The sequence below is a fragment of the Phocoena phocoena genome, chromosome 2 (assembly GCF_963924675.1).
Source record: "Phocoena phocoena chromosome 2, mPhoPho1.1, whole genome shotgun sequence".
NCBI lineage: Eukaryota > Metazoa > Chordata > Mammalia > Artiodactyla > Phocoenidae > Phocoena > Phocoena phocoena.
The window spans coordinates 123,734,487-123,752,420 of record NC_089220.1 but is presented as its reverse complement, the minus strand read 5'-3'; the positions used below and the strand labels follow the sequence as shown (position 1 = coordinate 123,752,420).

General features: G+C 40.6%; 1 protein-coding gene across 2 annotated transcripts in view; it reads left to right on the top strand.

Annotated features, from left to right (window-relative positions):
- GABRB3 (gamma-aminobutyric acid type A receptor subunit beta3) overlaps positions 1-17,934 on the top strand; it is a 241,925-nt gene that overhangs the window by 190,383 nt on the left and 33,608 nt on the right. For both annotated transcript variants that reach the window (XM_065871028.1, XM_065871029.1), the window contains exons 5-6: positions 14,489-14,571; positions 17,163-17,300. In XM_065871028.1, coding sequence (XP_065727100.1) covers positions 14,489-14,571; positions 17,163-17,300 — 221 coding nt within the window. The remainder of the gene's footprint in view (positions 1-14,488; positions 14,572-17,162; positions 17,301-17,934) is intronic.

Here is a 17,934-nt window from a genome sequence, read left to right as displayed (position 1 = left end):
AGAAAACCACAGACCAGTATCTCTTACAGATACTAATTTAGAAATCCTCAACAAAACACTAGGAAAATGAAATCAGCCCCATACACCATGACCAAGTGGGATTTAACCCTGGGATGCAAGGATGGTTCAATATGGGAAAAGGACATTAACAAAATGAAGTGGGGGGAAACACATGATCATCTCAATTGAAGCAGAAAAAGCATTTGATAAAATTCATCACCCTTTTATTACAAAAATGTACAAAGAACTAGAAATAGAAGGAAACTTCCTCATAAGATAAAGGCTATATATGAAAAACTCACAAAATCGTATTCGTTTGTGAATATGTAAAATGGTTTCCCCTAAGATCAGTAACAAGTCAAGGATTCCTGCTTATGCCATATTTTTTCTAACTGGAAAGTAAAAAGTAAAATTGTCTGTGTGCAAATAATATGATCTATGTAGAAAACCTAAAGATTCCATACAACGCCCCCACCCCAGAACTGTTATATCTAAAAAACATATTCAGTAAAATTGCAGATTTCAAAATCAACATGTGAAAAATCAGTTGCAGAGTATGGGGGCTGGGGAAGGATCTAGATGTCAGAGTAAGAGGATGCGGAGCTCACCTCCCGCCAGGAACACATCAAAAATACATCTATATGTGGAAAATTCTCACGCAAAACTAACTAGAGACTGGCAGAAGGACTCTTGTACAACTAAGACTAAGAAAGATACACAGGTAATCAGGTAGGAAGGAAAGAAATGCAATTGGGTCAGGATCTATGCCCCTGAGAGGGGACTTAGAAGAAAAAAGACATTACATGGGCAGACACCCACCTTGGGGAGTGAGCAGCTCAAGCCACGGATTGATTGTCCCAGTCCTGGGGCCCTATGCTGGGGAGACAAGCCCTCTTGGCTGGTTGGAGGACTGTTGGGACTAACAAGAAAGTGGTGGGAAGCCTGGATTCCACTCGTGAGGAGCTCACATGCTCCTAGTTGAGTGGACACTCTGGCTCCACTCTCTCCATATTGCAGCATGGCACTGGATCTGGGGCAGCCATGACCGGGAAAAGACTCAACCGTGGGATGCAGAGGTAACCCTGTCCCAGGGCAGAGCCTGGGTGGGCAGCAGCAGCCATTGTTAGCACTTACTCAAGCAGAGCATCAGAAGCAGCCCAGATCTCTGATGGTGGCCCCTGTACCACAGCTCACCTCTCCATACACCTGAGAGTCCACATGGGCCTTACTAATCCTGCAGAGCTGTTCCACAAGAGGGTGGAGGTGGCAGAGGCTAGGGACAGTGATTGGCAGGGAGGGACAAAAGGGACTTGCACACAAGGCTGCATCTGAGCAGAGCACAGGCAGCATATTGAACCTCTGTCTGTGCACGGGCGCTACTTGCTTCAGCACTACTCGCCTCTGGAGCAAAGGTCCTGGTGCAAGAAAAGGTAAAATCACACACATAAATAAAGCAGAGCTAGTTCAGGTATGACCCTTGGGGCTTCCACTCCAGTAACTTGGGATCTGAGCTGGCCCCTGATAGGGTGGTGATGACTGCTGAGCAGAGAGGGAGTTCCACCACACACCCAGTGCCAGCTCTAGTCCCTCCATCTCTGACCCCACCACCTACCTAGGTGATAGCTGCCAGCACACCCAGAGGAAAGACATGCCTTGCACCCAGCTCAAATCCAGCTCTCCCATCAAAGACATTGTACACAGTCTTTATAGGGATGCTTTCACATAAGAACACCTGTTTAAGACTGCAATAGGTAACTGTTTCCGCTAAATTCATATAGGCAGAGAAAGTTAAGCAAATTGAAAAGGCAGAGGAACTACTTACTCTCCATTGAAAGAGCAAGAGAAAACCACTGAAAAAATAAAAATGAGACAGAAATGAACAATTTACCATATAAAAATTCAAAGCATTGATAATAAGTTGGCTAACTAAACTAGGGAAAAGAAGAGATGAACACAGTGAAAATTAGACCCAATTAGAAATGAAGAGTTCAATAGCTGAAATAAAAAACACTAGGAGGAATGAATAGTAGACTAAGTGATACAGAAGAAGGCATAAGTGATCTGGAATATAGAATAATGGAAGTCACCCAATTGGAACAGCAAAAAGTAACAAATTAAATATTGAAAGCATTTAAAAGATTTCTGAGGTAATATTAAGTATACCAACATTTGCATTATGGGGATCCCAGAAAGAAAAGAGAGAGAGAAGGGGATTGAAAATGTATTTGAAGAAATGATGGCTAAAAATTATCAAACATGAAGAAGTAAATGGATATCCTCTGTACAGGAAGCACAGAGGGTCTCAAACTAGATGAAGCCAAACAGAGCCACACCAAGACATATCATACTTCAATTCACAAAAGTTAAAGATAGAGAATTCTAAATGCAGCAAGAGAAAAAGTCACATACAAGGGAATCCCCATCAAGCTACCAGCTGATTTCTCTGAAGAAACTTCACAGGCCAGAAAGGAGTGGCATGATATATTCATGCTGAAAGGGAAAACCTGCAACCTGGGATACTCTAGCCAGCAAGATTATCATTTAGAACAGAAGGAGAGAGAACTTCTCAGACAGACAGACAAAAACTAAAAGAGTTTATCAACACTAAACCTACACTGAAAGAAATGTGAAGGGTCTTCCCTAAGTGGAAAAGAAGTTAGAATCTATAGGAAAGGGAAAATCCCACTAAGAAAGGCAATTGTATAGTAAGAACTGAGGATCCATCACTTAACCTAGTAAAAAGATTAAAAAATGAAAAATTGTAAAAGCAACTATAAGTATAATAAACAGTTAAGGGATAAACATGACCATGTAAAATATGACATCAAAAACACAAAATTTCAGGGAGAGCAGTAAAAACATAAATCTTTCAGAATGGGCCTGAACTTAAATGACTACCTGTTTAAAACAAGTAGATACGGTTTTATGTCCACATCTATGAACCCCATGGCAATCTCAAATCAAAAACCTATAGTAGATACAAAAAAACTAAAAAGAAAGGAACCCAAGTGTACTACTAAAAAAAAAAAAAATCATTAAACCACAATGGAAGAAATGAATAGAGAATAACTATAAAGACAACCAGAAAACAAGTAATAAAATGGCAGTAAGTACATTCCTATTAATAACTTCTTTAAATGTCAATGGACTAAATGCTCCAATCAAAAGACACAGCATGGGTGATTGGATAAAAAAAAAAAGTCCTTTCCATATGCTGCCTTCATGAGACTCACTTCAGAGCTAAAGGTACACACAGACTGAAAGTGAAGGGATGGAAGAAGATATTTCATTCAAATGCAAAGGGCAAGAAAGTGGGGGTAGCAATACTCATATCAGACAAGATAGACTTTAAAACAAAGTCTATAATGAAAGACAAAGATATAAATATATAATGATAATAGGATCAGACAAGAAGAGGATGTTACAATTGTTAACATTTATGCATGCAATTCAGGAATGCCTTAATATATAAAGCAAATAGTAACAGACATGAAGGGAGAAACTGACAAAATGCAATAATAGTAGGGGACTTGTACACCCCACTGATGTCAATGGACAGATCATCCAGAGAGAAGATCAGTAAGGCAACAGCAGTCTTAAATGACACAATAGACCAGTTGAACTTAATGGTACCTATAGGACATTACATCCCAAACAGCAGAATATATACTCTTTTCAAGTGCACATGGAACTTTCTCCAAGATAAGTCACATACTAGGCCTCAAAACAACTTTCAACAAATTTAAGAGGGTAGAAATTATATAAAGCATTTTTTCCAACCACAACATTATGAAACTAGAAATCAATTTTAGAAAGAAAAATGGGAAAATAACAAATGTGGAGACAAAACAACATGCTACTACAAAACCAATGGATCAGTGAAGAAATCAAAGAGGAAGTCAGAAAATACCTCAAGACTAATGAAAATGGAAACACAACATTCCAAAATCTATGGGTGCAGCAAAAGCAGTTCTAACAGGGAAGTTTATAGCAATACAAGAAAAATTTCAAATGAACAACCTACCCTACCACCTATAGTAATTATAAAAGAAGATCAAACAAAGCTCAAAGTGAGCAGAATGAAGGAAGTAATAAAGATCAGAGAGAAAATAAATAGAGATTAAAAAAAATAGAAAAGATCAATGAAACCAAGTGTTGGAAGTGAAATTGAATTGTAATTTAAAAAAGAAAAACCTTCCAGCAAACAAAAGTCCAGAACTGGATGGCTTTATAGGGGAATTCTACCAAACATATAAAGAACTAATACCTATCCTTCTCAAACTATATCAAAAGATTAAAGAGGAAAGAACATTCCCAGCTTCATTCTATGAGGTCACCATTACCCTGATACAAAAACCAGACAAAGACACTACAAAAAATAAAATTTCAGGCCCAAATCTTTGATGAATATATATGCAAAATATATGCAAAAATCCTTAACAAAATATTAGCAAACCGAAGCCAACAATATATAAAAAATCCAACAATATATCACAACAATATATATATCATACACCATGATAAAGTTGTATTTATTCCAGTGCAACAAGGATGGTTCAACATTAACAAATCAATCAATGTGATACACCACATTAATAAAAGGAAGGATAAAAATCACATGATCATCTCAGGAGACACAGAAAAGGCATTTGACAAGATTCAGCATCTGTTCATAATAAAAACTCTCATCAAAGTGGGTATGGATGGAATGTATCTCCACATGTATCAACATAAGAAATGTATCAACATAAAATATGCCATCTATGAAAACTCCACAGCTAACATCATACTGAACAGTGAAAATCTGAAAGTCTTTTCTCTAAATTCAGGAATGAGACAAGGATGCCCATTCTATTTAACATAACATTGAAAGTCCTAGCTGCAGGAATCAGACAAGACAAATAAATAAAAGGCATCCAAATTGGAAGAGAAGAAGTGAAACTGTCACTATTTGCATATGACATGATACTTTACATAGAAAACCCTAAAGTTTCCACTGAAAAAAGTATTAGAACTAATAAATGAATTCAGCAAGGTTGCTAGATAAATCTGCTGCTTTTCTATACACTATTAATAAACTATCAGAAAGAAAAAGTAAAAAAAAAAAAAGAAAATATACACCATGATGTATATGTAGCAAAACAGAAATAGACTCACAGATACAGAGAACAAACCATTGGTTACCAGTGGTGAGAAGGTAGGGGGGTGGAGTAGGTTAGGGGTATGGGATTAAGAGATACAGCCTACTATGTATAGATAAGCAATGAGGGTATATTGTATAGCACAAGGAATTATAGCCATTTTCTTGTAATAACTTTTAATGGAGTATAATCTGTAAAAATACTGAATCAATATGCTTTACTCCTGAAACTAATATAATATTATACATCAAAAATGCTTCAGTTAAAAAAATAAAATGGAAAAATATCATCCTTAGAGATATGGAGAAAAAAGTGATAATAGGCAACCTTTATTAAAAAAAAAAAATCAGGTGCATTTCTACGTACTACCAGTTAACAATCCAAAAAGGAAACTAAGCAATTTCTTTCACAGTAACATCTAGAAGAATGAAATACTTAGGAAGAAATTTAATGATAGAGGCAAAAGACTTATGAACTAAAAGTATAAAAGAAAGAGTAAAACTATATAACCATGTGACTATGATTTGGCCCAAGAGCTATAAAAGGAACTTTGGCACGGTTCTTGCCAGGATATCTCTGTAAAAGGGAGGGGGTAAGAGAGCTTTGGCTCTTCATTTTCTTCTGGCTGCTAGTGTAGAAGGTAGATATAATGGCTGGAGCTGCAGCAGCCACTTTGAATCAAGAGATGACCTTGAGGATAGAGGCCACATGCTGAAGGAATACATAAGCAAATGGAAAGATATCTTATGTTCATTGATCGGAAGAATTAATATTTTTTTAAGATGACAATACTACCCAAAGTGATTTACAGTTGCTATGCATTCCCTTTAAAAATCCTAATCACATTTTTTTCAAATGGAAAACTCCATTCTAAAATTCATATGTAATCATACGGGACCCCAAATATTCAAAGCAATCTTGAAAAAGAAGAACAAAGTTGGAGGTTTCACGTTTCTTTATTTCAAAACTTACTATAAAGCCGTGGTAATCAAAATAATGTTATATTTGCATAAGAATAGACACATAGACCAATGGAATAAAGTAGAGAGCCTAGAAATAAACTCTTGAGTATATGATCAGATAATTTGCTTCAGGGGTGCAAGACTACTCAATGCATAAAGGAGTGTGTTTTCAATAGATAATGCTGGGAAAGCTGGGTATCCTTATGTAAAAGAGTAAAGTTGGATGCCTACCTTATACCATATACAAAAATGAACTTGCAATTGATCAAAGATGTAGTACATAAGAGCTAAAAGTATAAAACTCAAATGGACAACCCAAATGTCCATTAAAACATGAATGAGGTATATACATACAATGGAATATTATTCAACCTTAAAAAAAGGTTTGGAAATCTGGTACATGCTACACCATGAAAACATTATAGTAGGTGAACTAAGCCAGACACGAAAGAACAAATGTTGTGTGATTGCACTTATATGAAATACCTAGTATCAGTAAGAATAGAAGTTGCCAGGTTACCAAGTCCTGGGGGGAGGGGATAATGGGGAGTTATTGTTTAATGGATATAGTGGGGTTTTTTTTAGATGATAAAAAAGTTCTGAATATGGATAGTGGTGATGGTTGTGAATGTAGTTAATACCACTGACCTGTACACTTATAAATAATAAAAAAAGGTAAATTTCGTGTTATGCATATTTTACTTTAACTAAAAAAATTCTTTGTTTCTTATTGAACTCTATTTTGTTCACTTGGATGCTGTTTGTTTTTGCTCTGTTTAATAGAGCTCAGTTTCATACTGATTTTCTGTCCTGTACCTATCATCTTCTCTGTGTTTTCAAAGCTTTGTCTTCTTCCTCTGCCCTTAAGAAGGTTTTACAAGTTGGCCCTCTCCTTCCCACTCTGACTGTGGTCCCCAGACCAGCAGCAGCAACATCATCTGGGAAATTCAGAACTACAGACCTACCCTATATGTCCTGCTCAGAATCTGCATTTTAACAAGATCCCTCAGTGACTTGTGTCCCCTCCAAGTTTATGAAGTCATTCACATCATTAAATGACTTTCAGCTGTGTAATTCTGCTGTCTCTGTGTTCAGTACAGATTTCAGTTCAGCACTTACGCTCGGATTCTTTGCATTCTTTTCTCAGTTTTACATCACCTGTCTATGCCTTCATCTCAGGCTTTTCTTTCCTTATGTCTTCCTATCCTTGTTTTAAAGAGAATTCATGCCTTTTGACAACCAGACCAACATCTTCCCAAGTTTTCAACTTTCATTTTGCATGCTTGCATACTTTTCATAGAACATCTCTTTGTTTTATTCATAATGTTTATCCTTAGATGAGCAGATCCATGGAGACTAAGTGATATTCTAATGAGACTTTGGATATGGCGACCTTGGCCCCCTTCTGTCTCACGCTCACATTGGAAGCCTTAGTCCCTAGGATACAAATCTGAAGATTGGGTTAATGCATTCCCTTTGTTATGCCTAATTGCCATTCTTTTAGGGTAGGTCCTCCCCTCAGACTGCTGGTTAACCCACTGAGCCATGAAGTCAGATGCAACGTATGATACTTTGAATAGTCTTGAATGACACCTACTCTGGCCTGCTTGTTTCCATGCCCTGTGGATATCTGCCTCCAGCTGCAGTGGCTTTTCTTTGAGGTGATAGGTTGTGTGCATTTGACTTTGTCTTCCAACCACTTTCAACTAGGGAGTGTGTCCTGTAAAGCTATGGTGGCGAGGGGGCCGGAGGGAGAAGGAGGCTGGGAGAGAGGGAAGGGGAGGGCGGGGGAAAGGAGAGGAGAGAGAGAGAATTAGGGAGGGAGAAGAGCTGGCAGGCTGCATTAGCAGGCAGGGCCAGGTCTGTCACCCTGTCTGGCTCACGCTGTTTCTCACCCTTTCCGATGGAACTTACCGTGGTGATGAAGATGTTCTAAAATCTGTACCATCCAGTACAATAGCCACTAGCCATAGGTGACTATTGAGCACTTGGAATTTGGCTAGTGCCTTAGAGGAACTAAATTTTTAATTTTATTTAATTTTAATTAATTTAGAATTTAATTATAAATAGGCACATGTGGCTAGTGACTACCTTTCTAGATATAAACCCCACACACACCTCCCAAGTACCATCATTAGATCCAGATGGTTGGGGAGATTCAAAATCTCAAAGTACTTTTTTGATTCTTTCAAAATATTTCCTTCCTTCCTCTTAGAGAGTTGAACCTAAGTATTTTCCTTGAGACTCCCTCAGTCATCCACCCTGACATTTCTGTTCCTGTCAGGTGCTTGAGGTCTGGCACATGCTTTCTTCTGGTTTTGGTTTTTAGCATTATTGCTGGTTTTGGCCTTTGAATTGCTTTATCACCATATTGTTTGAAAATCAGGAGGTGGCCCATCTCATTTGCCTAATGTGACTACTCATTTCACCAAGATTTATGTTCCTACAATGCTAGTGGATTTATGCTGAAATCCAGAAGTAAATGCTCCCGTTGTAGGAAAATACTGTCTGCTAAGGGCTTTGCTATCTTATGGCACCCCTGAGAAGTATCAGGTTGTGATGTCCATTTATTTATAAGATAATTTATGCTTTTCTATGTGTGTAGTTACTTGCGTTGATTGTTGTATCTGTTATCTATGCCCACAACATTGCTGCGTAACAAACAGCTGGAAAGCCTCAATGTCAAATGATAATGAGTGCTCATTGCTTGTGAATCTGGGTGATTAATCAGCACCTCTGCAGATTCTGGCTGGTTCACCCACAGGCCCAGGGATGGGTGGTCTCTGCCCCTTATGTCCATACTCCTCCTAGAACCAGCAGACTTATATGAGCGTGGTTTTCTCACAGCAAAAGCAGAAGTACAAGGGGACCAGAAACACAGAATGTCTCTTGGAGGCTAATCTTGGGACTGTTAGTACACACATTCTATCGGACAAAGCAAGGCACAAAGTTGGCCCATGTTCAGAAACGGGCAGACAGCTCCTCTTTAGTGAGAAGAGCTGCAAATGACATGGCAAAGAGAGTGGATACTGGGGAAGATGAAGGAATGGGGCTGCCAACACAATCAACTTTCTACAGCAATTTTCCCAGCAACATCCTCAACGAATCTGCACAGCAGAGGCCTTTGGACATTTCTGTGTGTGTATCTTCTTATATTTATTGTAAAATAAAACAAAAATTGGGGCAACTTCAATGTTCGTTTATGTCCTGTGCCCTCTCCACATTGAATAATAAGCACTTGCTTTAGAAGGATGCTTGGTCAGTCTGAATTATTTGATTAGGTCCTTAATCCTAGCATCTGAATTTCTATTCTTGGAAAAATGATAGATGCCTCCACTGCCTGGTGCACCTGGGGTGAAGCCAGGAATGGAGATGAGTGTAAGTTACCTGAGAGCAGTTGCAGAGGGCTAAGTGATTACCTGTAAGGCAGTACCCCAGGTGTGCTGCTGTTCTGGGGCCATGGGTAACAACCATTGCCCAGGGTTCTCGGACATTTGGACATCCCCAGTACAAGCCAGAAGTCACACAGGACGTGCTGCTAACTTGCTCCCGGTCCTGCTAGTTTGACAAGATTGTGATCAAAGGGCCAGAACTCCGCCTATGGCTGCATTTTGCTGCAGTCCTCACAGCCATGGAGACTGTAAAGCTTATGGGCATTAACATCAGCCTGCTAAGGACTCATTCTGCAGCCGAAGGATTCAGAGACCACCAGGATGTCAGCACATAGAGCATCATCCAAGCACCTTTTTTTTTTTCCGTACATAATGGAATTTTTATTTATTTATTTATTTTTAACATCTTTATTGGAATATAATCATCCAAGCATATTGACCAGTGAGCCCAGGGAGGCTCTCAGAGGGTCAGTAAACATTCAATGTCAGATCTCCTGCTGGGAGTGCTTGCAGGAGGGTGGGTATCCCCTCTGGCTCTTCGATTTGGGGGATTGAAACCAAGAAGGGCCAAGCCACCTCTTTTCCTTTCCACATTTTGCTTGAGTTCCACGCTGTTAGTCCAGGACACCTGCCATGTGCATGTGGCTGCGGTTCTAGGCACTTATGACTGCAGGGGACCAAGCCCTGCTCCAGGCTCCCCAGAGGACAAGCAAGGGGCCTGCAAGTCAACAAATGGAAGGACATTCCAAGGGTAGATGGTCCTAAGTATAATGACGATACTAAAATGGGTGACGAAAGGAGAGAGAGTGGGGCTGAGATGCTTTAGTTCTACAAGGCCTCTGAGAAAGCTAGTCAGGGACATTTTAACCTCTGTTCTCTCTGGTATTTACTATGAATCTAAAATATTCGTATAAGTGGGGAAGAGAGTGTGTGCATTGCCTTGTGATTCACTGTAAGCGTGGGTCCCAGGCTCAGCTCAGAGTCCCCCTTTCCCAGCAAGGACAGAGAGAGAGCAGTGTCGTACCTCGGCTGACAAGCAGGCATACTACCACCACCTAGTAGCTGTGTTCCTGAGCAGCCAAAAGCGATATTTCCACCACAGCCTCTCCAGGCGGTCTGTGGAGAAATCTGTGTTTGTGGGATGACACAAAGAGTTTGCGTCTGCCCTTAATATTCTTTTTAATTGGTGGAAATTTTAAAATGGAAGTGCTGATACCAAAGTGATCTCATAAGCTTGATATAATTGAGACAAAGTTAGAACGCTTTGACCTGCTAAAAGCTGTTCTTCCCAGGAGTAGTTTCTAGATGGTGTCCAAAGATGGCAGGTGTCTCATAATAGGATTTTAAACTTGTTGGGTTGTTGCTGCCCTTATAAACTTCACATTTATTCCTCGAATTTTCATACTTTTGACTCTTAAACATATCTTTAGGGATATATCACTTATAATAGCAGGACTACCTACTAAACTCTACCCTATTCCACAATGGGCAAAATATCACTGCTGTTGCAGCAAGTGTAGCCTTAAAATATTTATTTTCTCCCCTTACGTAGTATATTTCCAATTTGTCATACATATGAGACATATACATGTATATGATCTCTGTGTGTGTGTATATATATATATATATATATACACACACACATATATATAACATATTTCTCTACTGAATTCGCTCTTCTTTGAAAACGAGAACCTCATTCCCTGAGTAGGCTTTTAAAAGTTGTATATATTTTGTAGTTTAAGGCAGAAGAGGTGTCAAGGAGGTAGATGAGTGAGTGCAGGATTCAGGCTGCCTGGATCTGAATGCCACATGTGCCTTCCAGTAGCATTGTAAATGTTGCCGACCTCCTTACTCTTTCTGATCCTTGGTTTGCTCATCTGCAAAATGGGAAGAATAACAATACCTCTACAATGTGGTTGTTGTGAGATTAAATGCATGAGTGTTCAATTGCTGAGCACGGAGCTGGGCCCAAAGCCAACTCACAACCAGCCTTACATAAAGTTCAGATGTGACTGCATGCTATGACTAAAAACAATGGATCTACTGGAGAGAATTCCTCACGCAATATTTCTTATTGACTTCACCACTATTTCTTAGAAATAGGAGTGGAATTCTCAGCTTTCAGATGGAAGTGGAGCTAGAAGTTGGTTAAAGTCTTTTCTCAGGACAAATAAAATTGATTAGAAAAAAATACAAAAGGTGTGTGTGTGAGCACATGCGTGTTGGGGATTATGCAACTAGAGCTCCAATGTCACTGGGGCTTCCCTGCCCTTGGTCCATCTCCATTAACTAGGCTTGAGTTCTCATTCTGCAGACTATGAAATACCCTCCTATGGTTTCTACAAAGTCCCAGGGGTGCAAAATTTGGTCATTTCACTCAGAAGGTCCAGTCCCCAAACCTGTCATGAGTTTAGCCAATGTGGATGATGGCCTTGTGGCTCGGGGAGGGGTTCTGGCCTGCTGTCCCCTTCTTGATCTCTTTATTCTCCCCTTTCTTTTTTTCTTGCCTTTCTGTTCCAGTGGCAAAAAGACCTCTTTCCTTCTTCCACTGTGTCATGAGTAGGCTCTTATGACTTACTTTCCACCATAAGAGGGTTTTCTGTGTATTTTTTCATAGGAAGAAGAGTAGCACATAGATGTCTATACCTTATTCCTCAAGTCAATAGGAATAGGGCTCCATATGATAGCCAGTATGATACCAGAATGAGAAGACAGGACAACAGCTGTACTAAAGGTACTCACCAATTCTACTAGCTTCATGCTTCCCACTTCCAATGATTCCTATGAAACACTCTACATAATATCACAATACATGTGAGTCTCCAAACAATTTGGATGTGTGTGTGTGCACTTGTGTGCATGTATTTTAATGATGGTGATTGGGAATAAATAAGGAAAAACAAACAAAACATGGTAATCTCAGTTACTGAGTCTTCAAGTGAATAGGTATTAAAACATGTAGGAAAATTTAAAAATTTGAACATTTCCAGTAGAGATCTTTTTCTTTTATTTACAAAAATTTGTAATTTTAGCAGAACTTTCTTCTAATTTTGCCTTGTAGGCATCTTGTATGGATGTTGGGTTGACAACCTGCCATAAAACATGCCAGAATTTCAAAGCGTGAGGCTGATTCTTCAGTTGGCTAGGAAGTCAGATGATGTAGAAAAATATACCAAAGAGCTATGTGTTGACTTCAGATAGAATGTAATCCACTCTTTGGAATGATAATTGGAAGTGTTATGACATTTGGAAAGGACACAGTTTCATCATTGGTGTGGATCTTATAGCATATGTCTGCACGGCACTTGCATGCTATTTGCAAAGAAAAAATTAGCGTTGTCCCATGATTGGCAAATAGGTTGACGTTTTCCTTCACTGTTCTTCTCAGTCATTGAAAATTAGAACTTTCCTCAACCTGCTGCTTAACCCAATGCTAATAGAAGGACATGCTTTACTCCTATTCCTTTAGCACTGGCACTTAGGTTCAGTGAGACAAGCCCAACATAATTAGCACATGACTGGTGTCTGATGGGTGTTTTGGAGCAGAACTTGCTCATGTTGCCTGAGTGGTAGGAGGTTTGTTGTGAATGTTCACATGGAAGGCTGGTTTGTTGTGAATGTTCACATGGAAGGCTGTCTATAGAAAGCTCAATACTGGGCTTCGAGAAGGGTGGAGTCTAGAATGTGGCTGGGATTTCAAGGTAAATCTAGGGATCTCAGGAGAAGACATTCTCACTTCTTCCTTCTTAAGATTCACCGTTTAATGAGCACAGCCCGGGCCGCCATTTACACATCTTCCACATCAGCTCTGAGATGCTGCTCCCTGAGATGTGTCGTACAAGCAAGGCTGTGTGCTATGGCCCAGGCTTAGCTCTGCTGTCTCCTGAACCATCAACTCTCTGCATTGTCTTCACCTCTGTTATGCTTTCTCATGCCTGACTCTCCAGTTTGAAAATAGCATCACAAGCCTCTAATTCATGAACTTGCAAGTTTAGCTCCATTCTCATCTTTAATTCATTCTCATGGAAGAGAATCCCTTTAGCTCCATTCTGCCTTTTAACTCAGGCCACATCCTATATTCTTGTTCAACTAATGGTTGGCTGTGCTTGATTCAGGGACGCAGCCCAGTCTGGTTAGCTGGGACTGTGGTGCAGAAGGGATGGGATTTCGAGAAAGAGAATAAAACATGGTAGCCTAATCGTTGCATTTTCAACAGAGGCTTTGGGTAGGTTGGTTTCCCTAAAATGAGGCTTTCGGCAGAGTAGGAAATGAACTTGACGTTTCTCGAAGTGTTTTATCTCCATGTACAGTGGGTTTAACCATTGCACGGCAGAGGCTTAACCGTCCTTGGGCCACGATATAAATTCTTTCCATGGCTGCAGCTGACCTCAAGGGAAGCTAACCCAAGTTTTCATTCATAATCAATAACATAGAAGCCAAATATTCTCTTTGAAAAGGTAGATGATCCTGTGGTGAAAAGCCCTGGAGCATTAGCCCAAGAGGCAACTATAATAAAACAGAATCAAATAGAAGCTTGGCTCACATTTCCAGAGTGCAGCCTGTGGAGTGGGAGCTACTTGAACACTTCGCACTGAAAGTCAAAGAATTAAATTGTAATCTAATCAATGTTGTTACCATTGGTAAGTTTTCTCTGTGCTACAAAAGTTAGAGCGTCACTAGACAATGAGGCAGAATAAAAACTGAAGACAAGAGCTTCCTAAGAAGCCCCTTTCTCTTCCTTTGATTATCCAAAGTCAACAAGTTTGCATGAATAATTTTGTAATTATATATGTACTGCTTTTTTGGATAAAGCTGGCCTACAGTATAATGAAAACTTGTCCGTTTAGTATATATCATGAAATATGTTTAATCAGGTGTGCTTTGGGGAAGGGGTCCTACCTGAGGGTTACTCAGTGTTTATCTAGAAGCAGTTTTTCTGCTGTATTTCTCATCCCATCTTTAATATCTGCCCTCACTCTGTGTGTTTCAGAATCACCACGACCGCAGCATGCATGATGGACCTGAGAAGATACCCTTTGGATGAGCAGAACTGCACTCTGGAGATTGAAAGCTGTGTGTATCTGTATTTCTTTTTCATCCACTTTGTGTTCTAGGCCTTTTTATCATTATTTGGCATGGCATATATAATTTTCTTGACATAGTTTTTAACTATCCTAAAGGTTAGAAGTTTAATCCTCCACTCTGCAAATATCACTTTCATGACAGAGAGAGGGCAAGAGAAAGAGAGACAGAGACAGAGGCTCAGTATAAAAGAATCCTCCACTCTGATCTAAGAGAGTCTGTTTGCTATGCTGAAATAAAAGAAGACAGATGCTCTTCATCTCGACCCCTTCAGTGAGAAGAGAGCAGACGCCGAGAGGCGGTCCCTCTCAATGTGCTTCATCAGGCACAAGTGGCTGTACTCCTGGGACCCTCTGCAGTTGGAGTAAACCTCATTTCCCATTAGGAGCTCAGCTTTACAAGCCAACTATTTCTACATCTTGGCAATTTTCTTCAATTTGAAGAGTATTCAGATGCCTTATTGATAATTCAGTGTTGAGTGATACTTCTCTGCGAGGGACGAGAGCTGCAGCCACGTAGTCTAAGAAGAAAATGTCCTGCTCCCTGACCTGCAACCCTGGCATATCCGGATATGGCTGCTGCTGTTGTGTCTTCCCCTGACCCACCAGAGACTGGTTTATCATTAGCCTCAGTTGGATTTCGGGTTGTCGGTATTTGTATTGAATTTTGGGGGGATGGCAAATGACTTACTTTGCAGCACATTCGATGCATGTATAGTGAGAAGTGAATGCCTTGGTGAATGAACACACTGGGAAGCTGTACTGGTGGCAGGCCAGTGTTTAGACCCCTCACTGTGCCCCTCACTTTCACACGGCATCATGGCCCTGCTTTCTGAGAGCTGTGCTTTCAGAAGGTGAGGGACGTGAGATCATGTGGCATGATGCATTGTATATTTAGTATGAAGGCTCAGGGGAAAGATGATGGTTTCCCAATAGTTGAAGGGCTACTTTAGGAAGTTAAGTAGATTCTGTGTGGCCAGAGGACACAACTCCAATGAGTTGATGAGAGTTTCAGCAAGGCAAATTTGGGATCTAAGTGAGGAAGCAGCTCCTATTCCAACTGTGAGCCGTAGTGAGTGGCGTTGAAGAGTGTAGATTCTGTTTCCTTGATGTTTAACCAAGGTGGAGGATGGGCAGGAAGGTCCGTTGTCAAAGAGATTTCCTCAGAGTGTGTGAGGTCCCTCCCACTCAGAGAATTCACGATTAAAGCAGTTGAACAGAAGAGGGATTCTCCCAGTTTTCTGGTGACCTGACTACACACGTGTGCAAAAGTTTTTATTAAAGTCAAGATGCAAATGTATGGAAGAGTTAGCCAATTGAAGATCTGGATGTCCTGCTGGGGGGCATGTAAGCACTGGGCACAGCATGCTGATCTGAGCTACAGCCAGAAGACCAGAGGGGCTGGACTGGGTGGGCAAGGGAGTGGGCGTGGATGTACTTAACAACGCACACAGGGACCAGTCCTGTGGGTTCTTGGGGTCCTATTAAGGACTTTGGACTTGTTTTGCTAATTGCATTGGGAAACATTTGAGTGCTTTAAGCAGAAGAGTGACTTGGTAAGATGTGTGTTTTATTAGCGATCGCTGTGGCCGCCAGGTGAGAATGGAGTGTAAGGCAGTCGGAGGGAAGGGCAGAGACAAAAGGTGTGCCCACCGTGATCCTGGAGGTAGGACAGCAGACAGGACCAGGGAGCCAGAAGGGGCTGTGGGGGGCAGTCATCCCCACAGCTTTGGTCTATTTGTTTGTCTAACATCAGATATTTAGTATCTGCCTCTTGTTGTGTTATATGTTCAAATCAAAAAGTCTGTTATATTCATAGGCTACTTTTCTACAGGTGTGAGTTTTAATTTTCCTTACCGCTAAAGTTGACCTAATTCTTTAGAAGACTCCTGGGTGCTACAAATAACATCAGACACTATTGTCCTATTTAGTCATTCTCGGGAAGCATTGATTAATTACCAAGCAAGCATGAGACCATGCCAAGAGTTGGCTTTGGAGCTATAATCTGGCAAATGACCACTCCTCTTTCTGCTGAGACCACTGCTCAAATCTCTAAGGGCCAAGAGGGTCCCTACAAAAGGTGTTTCTAAGGATGGCCAAGCTCATGGCCAGGAACACCTCATGACACCATCCAAAAATGCCTGACTTTATCAAACATTGATTGGTCAAATTCACCCTCAGTGTTTTAACTTTTTAATAGTTTTTGAGAGAGCTGCCTTTCTAGAATTCTTCATACTCAAGTTCTTACTTTTTCTTCCAACTATCTTATTCAGTGCTATGAATATGTTTTTAATTCATTTATGTGCAAAGTCGAGGCCAGCCCTACAATTAGGCTTTGCAGACAGAACTTTGGTCAGAGCACTCTGCCTCCACAGTTTCTCAGCCTGGTTCAAATCGGACAGCAGAGGTAACATGAGAATATTTGAAAGTTAGTTCTTTGATGATGCTTCTTTTCATAGACAAGCACATCAAACAAATTTACTTCAAACATGGGCAAGCTGTTACTTCCATTTATTAGTGACAGTTTCTTTAGACAAAATAATGCTTCACTTCTGCCATGTCCTTGCTTCTCTCTCCTGGCAGATGGCTACACCACAGATGACATTGAATTTTACTGGCGTGGTGGTGATAAGGCTGTTACTGGAGTGGAGAGAATTGAGCTCCCACAGTTCTCCATCGTGGAGCATCGTCTGGTCTCCAGGAATGTTGTCTTTGCCACAGGTGAGTCCTGCATCCCCTCATACTCCCTGGAAAGATACTGGCTGCCTGGCCATGATGCTATCATTGTGAAATACCCTGCTGCTGATTCACAGTGCTGAGTCAACCAAAAAAGGACTATCATCAATATTTCATCATTTTTTCTACCCTTTTCTCTGTATCTAGAGGGGATGGATAAGCTTTGATGGGTAGGAAGGAGCACCTGACCAGGAGATGCTCTCTGTACTGGTTATTGAAAAGTTAAAAGACTGAGGGTGAATTTAACCAACCCAGCTTTCATTCTGGGCAGACAAGAGGCCACTGATGGCCTTGGAGGCAGGAAGGAAAGAGAGGGAGGAAGACCTGAGGAGGCAAGTGCTGTGCTGTCAAAAGTAAGAGACCTTCTCCCCACTTCTGGGCTGGCAGTCAGCCCTGGTCCAGGAACCTGGGCACCTGCGGTTAGTGATGCCTCTTCAGACATGGTCATCTGCTCCTAATATCATCTGGGAGGCTGCCCTGGCCTGGGTTTCATTGTCATCTTTGTTTCAACTGTCCAAAGACAGAGTAGTTATCTTCTACTCTCCTGTCTGAACTTGCTGAGGTTTTATTAAGTTCCAACCATGTCTCTCACAATGGGAAGTGCTTTCTCGGTGTTCTT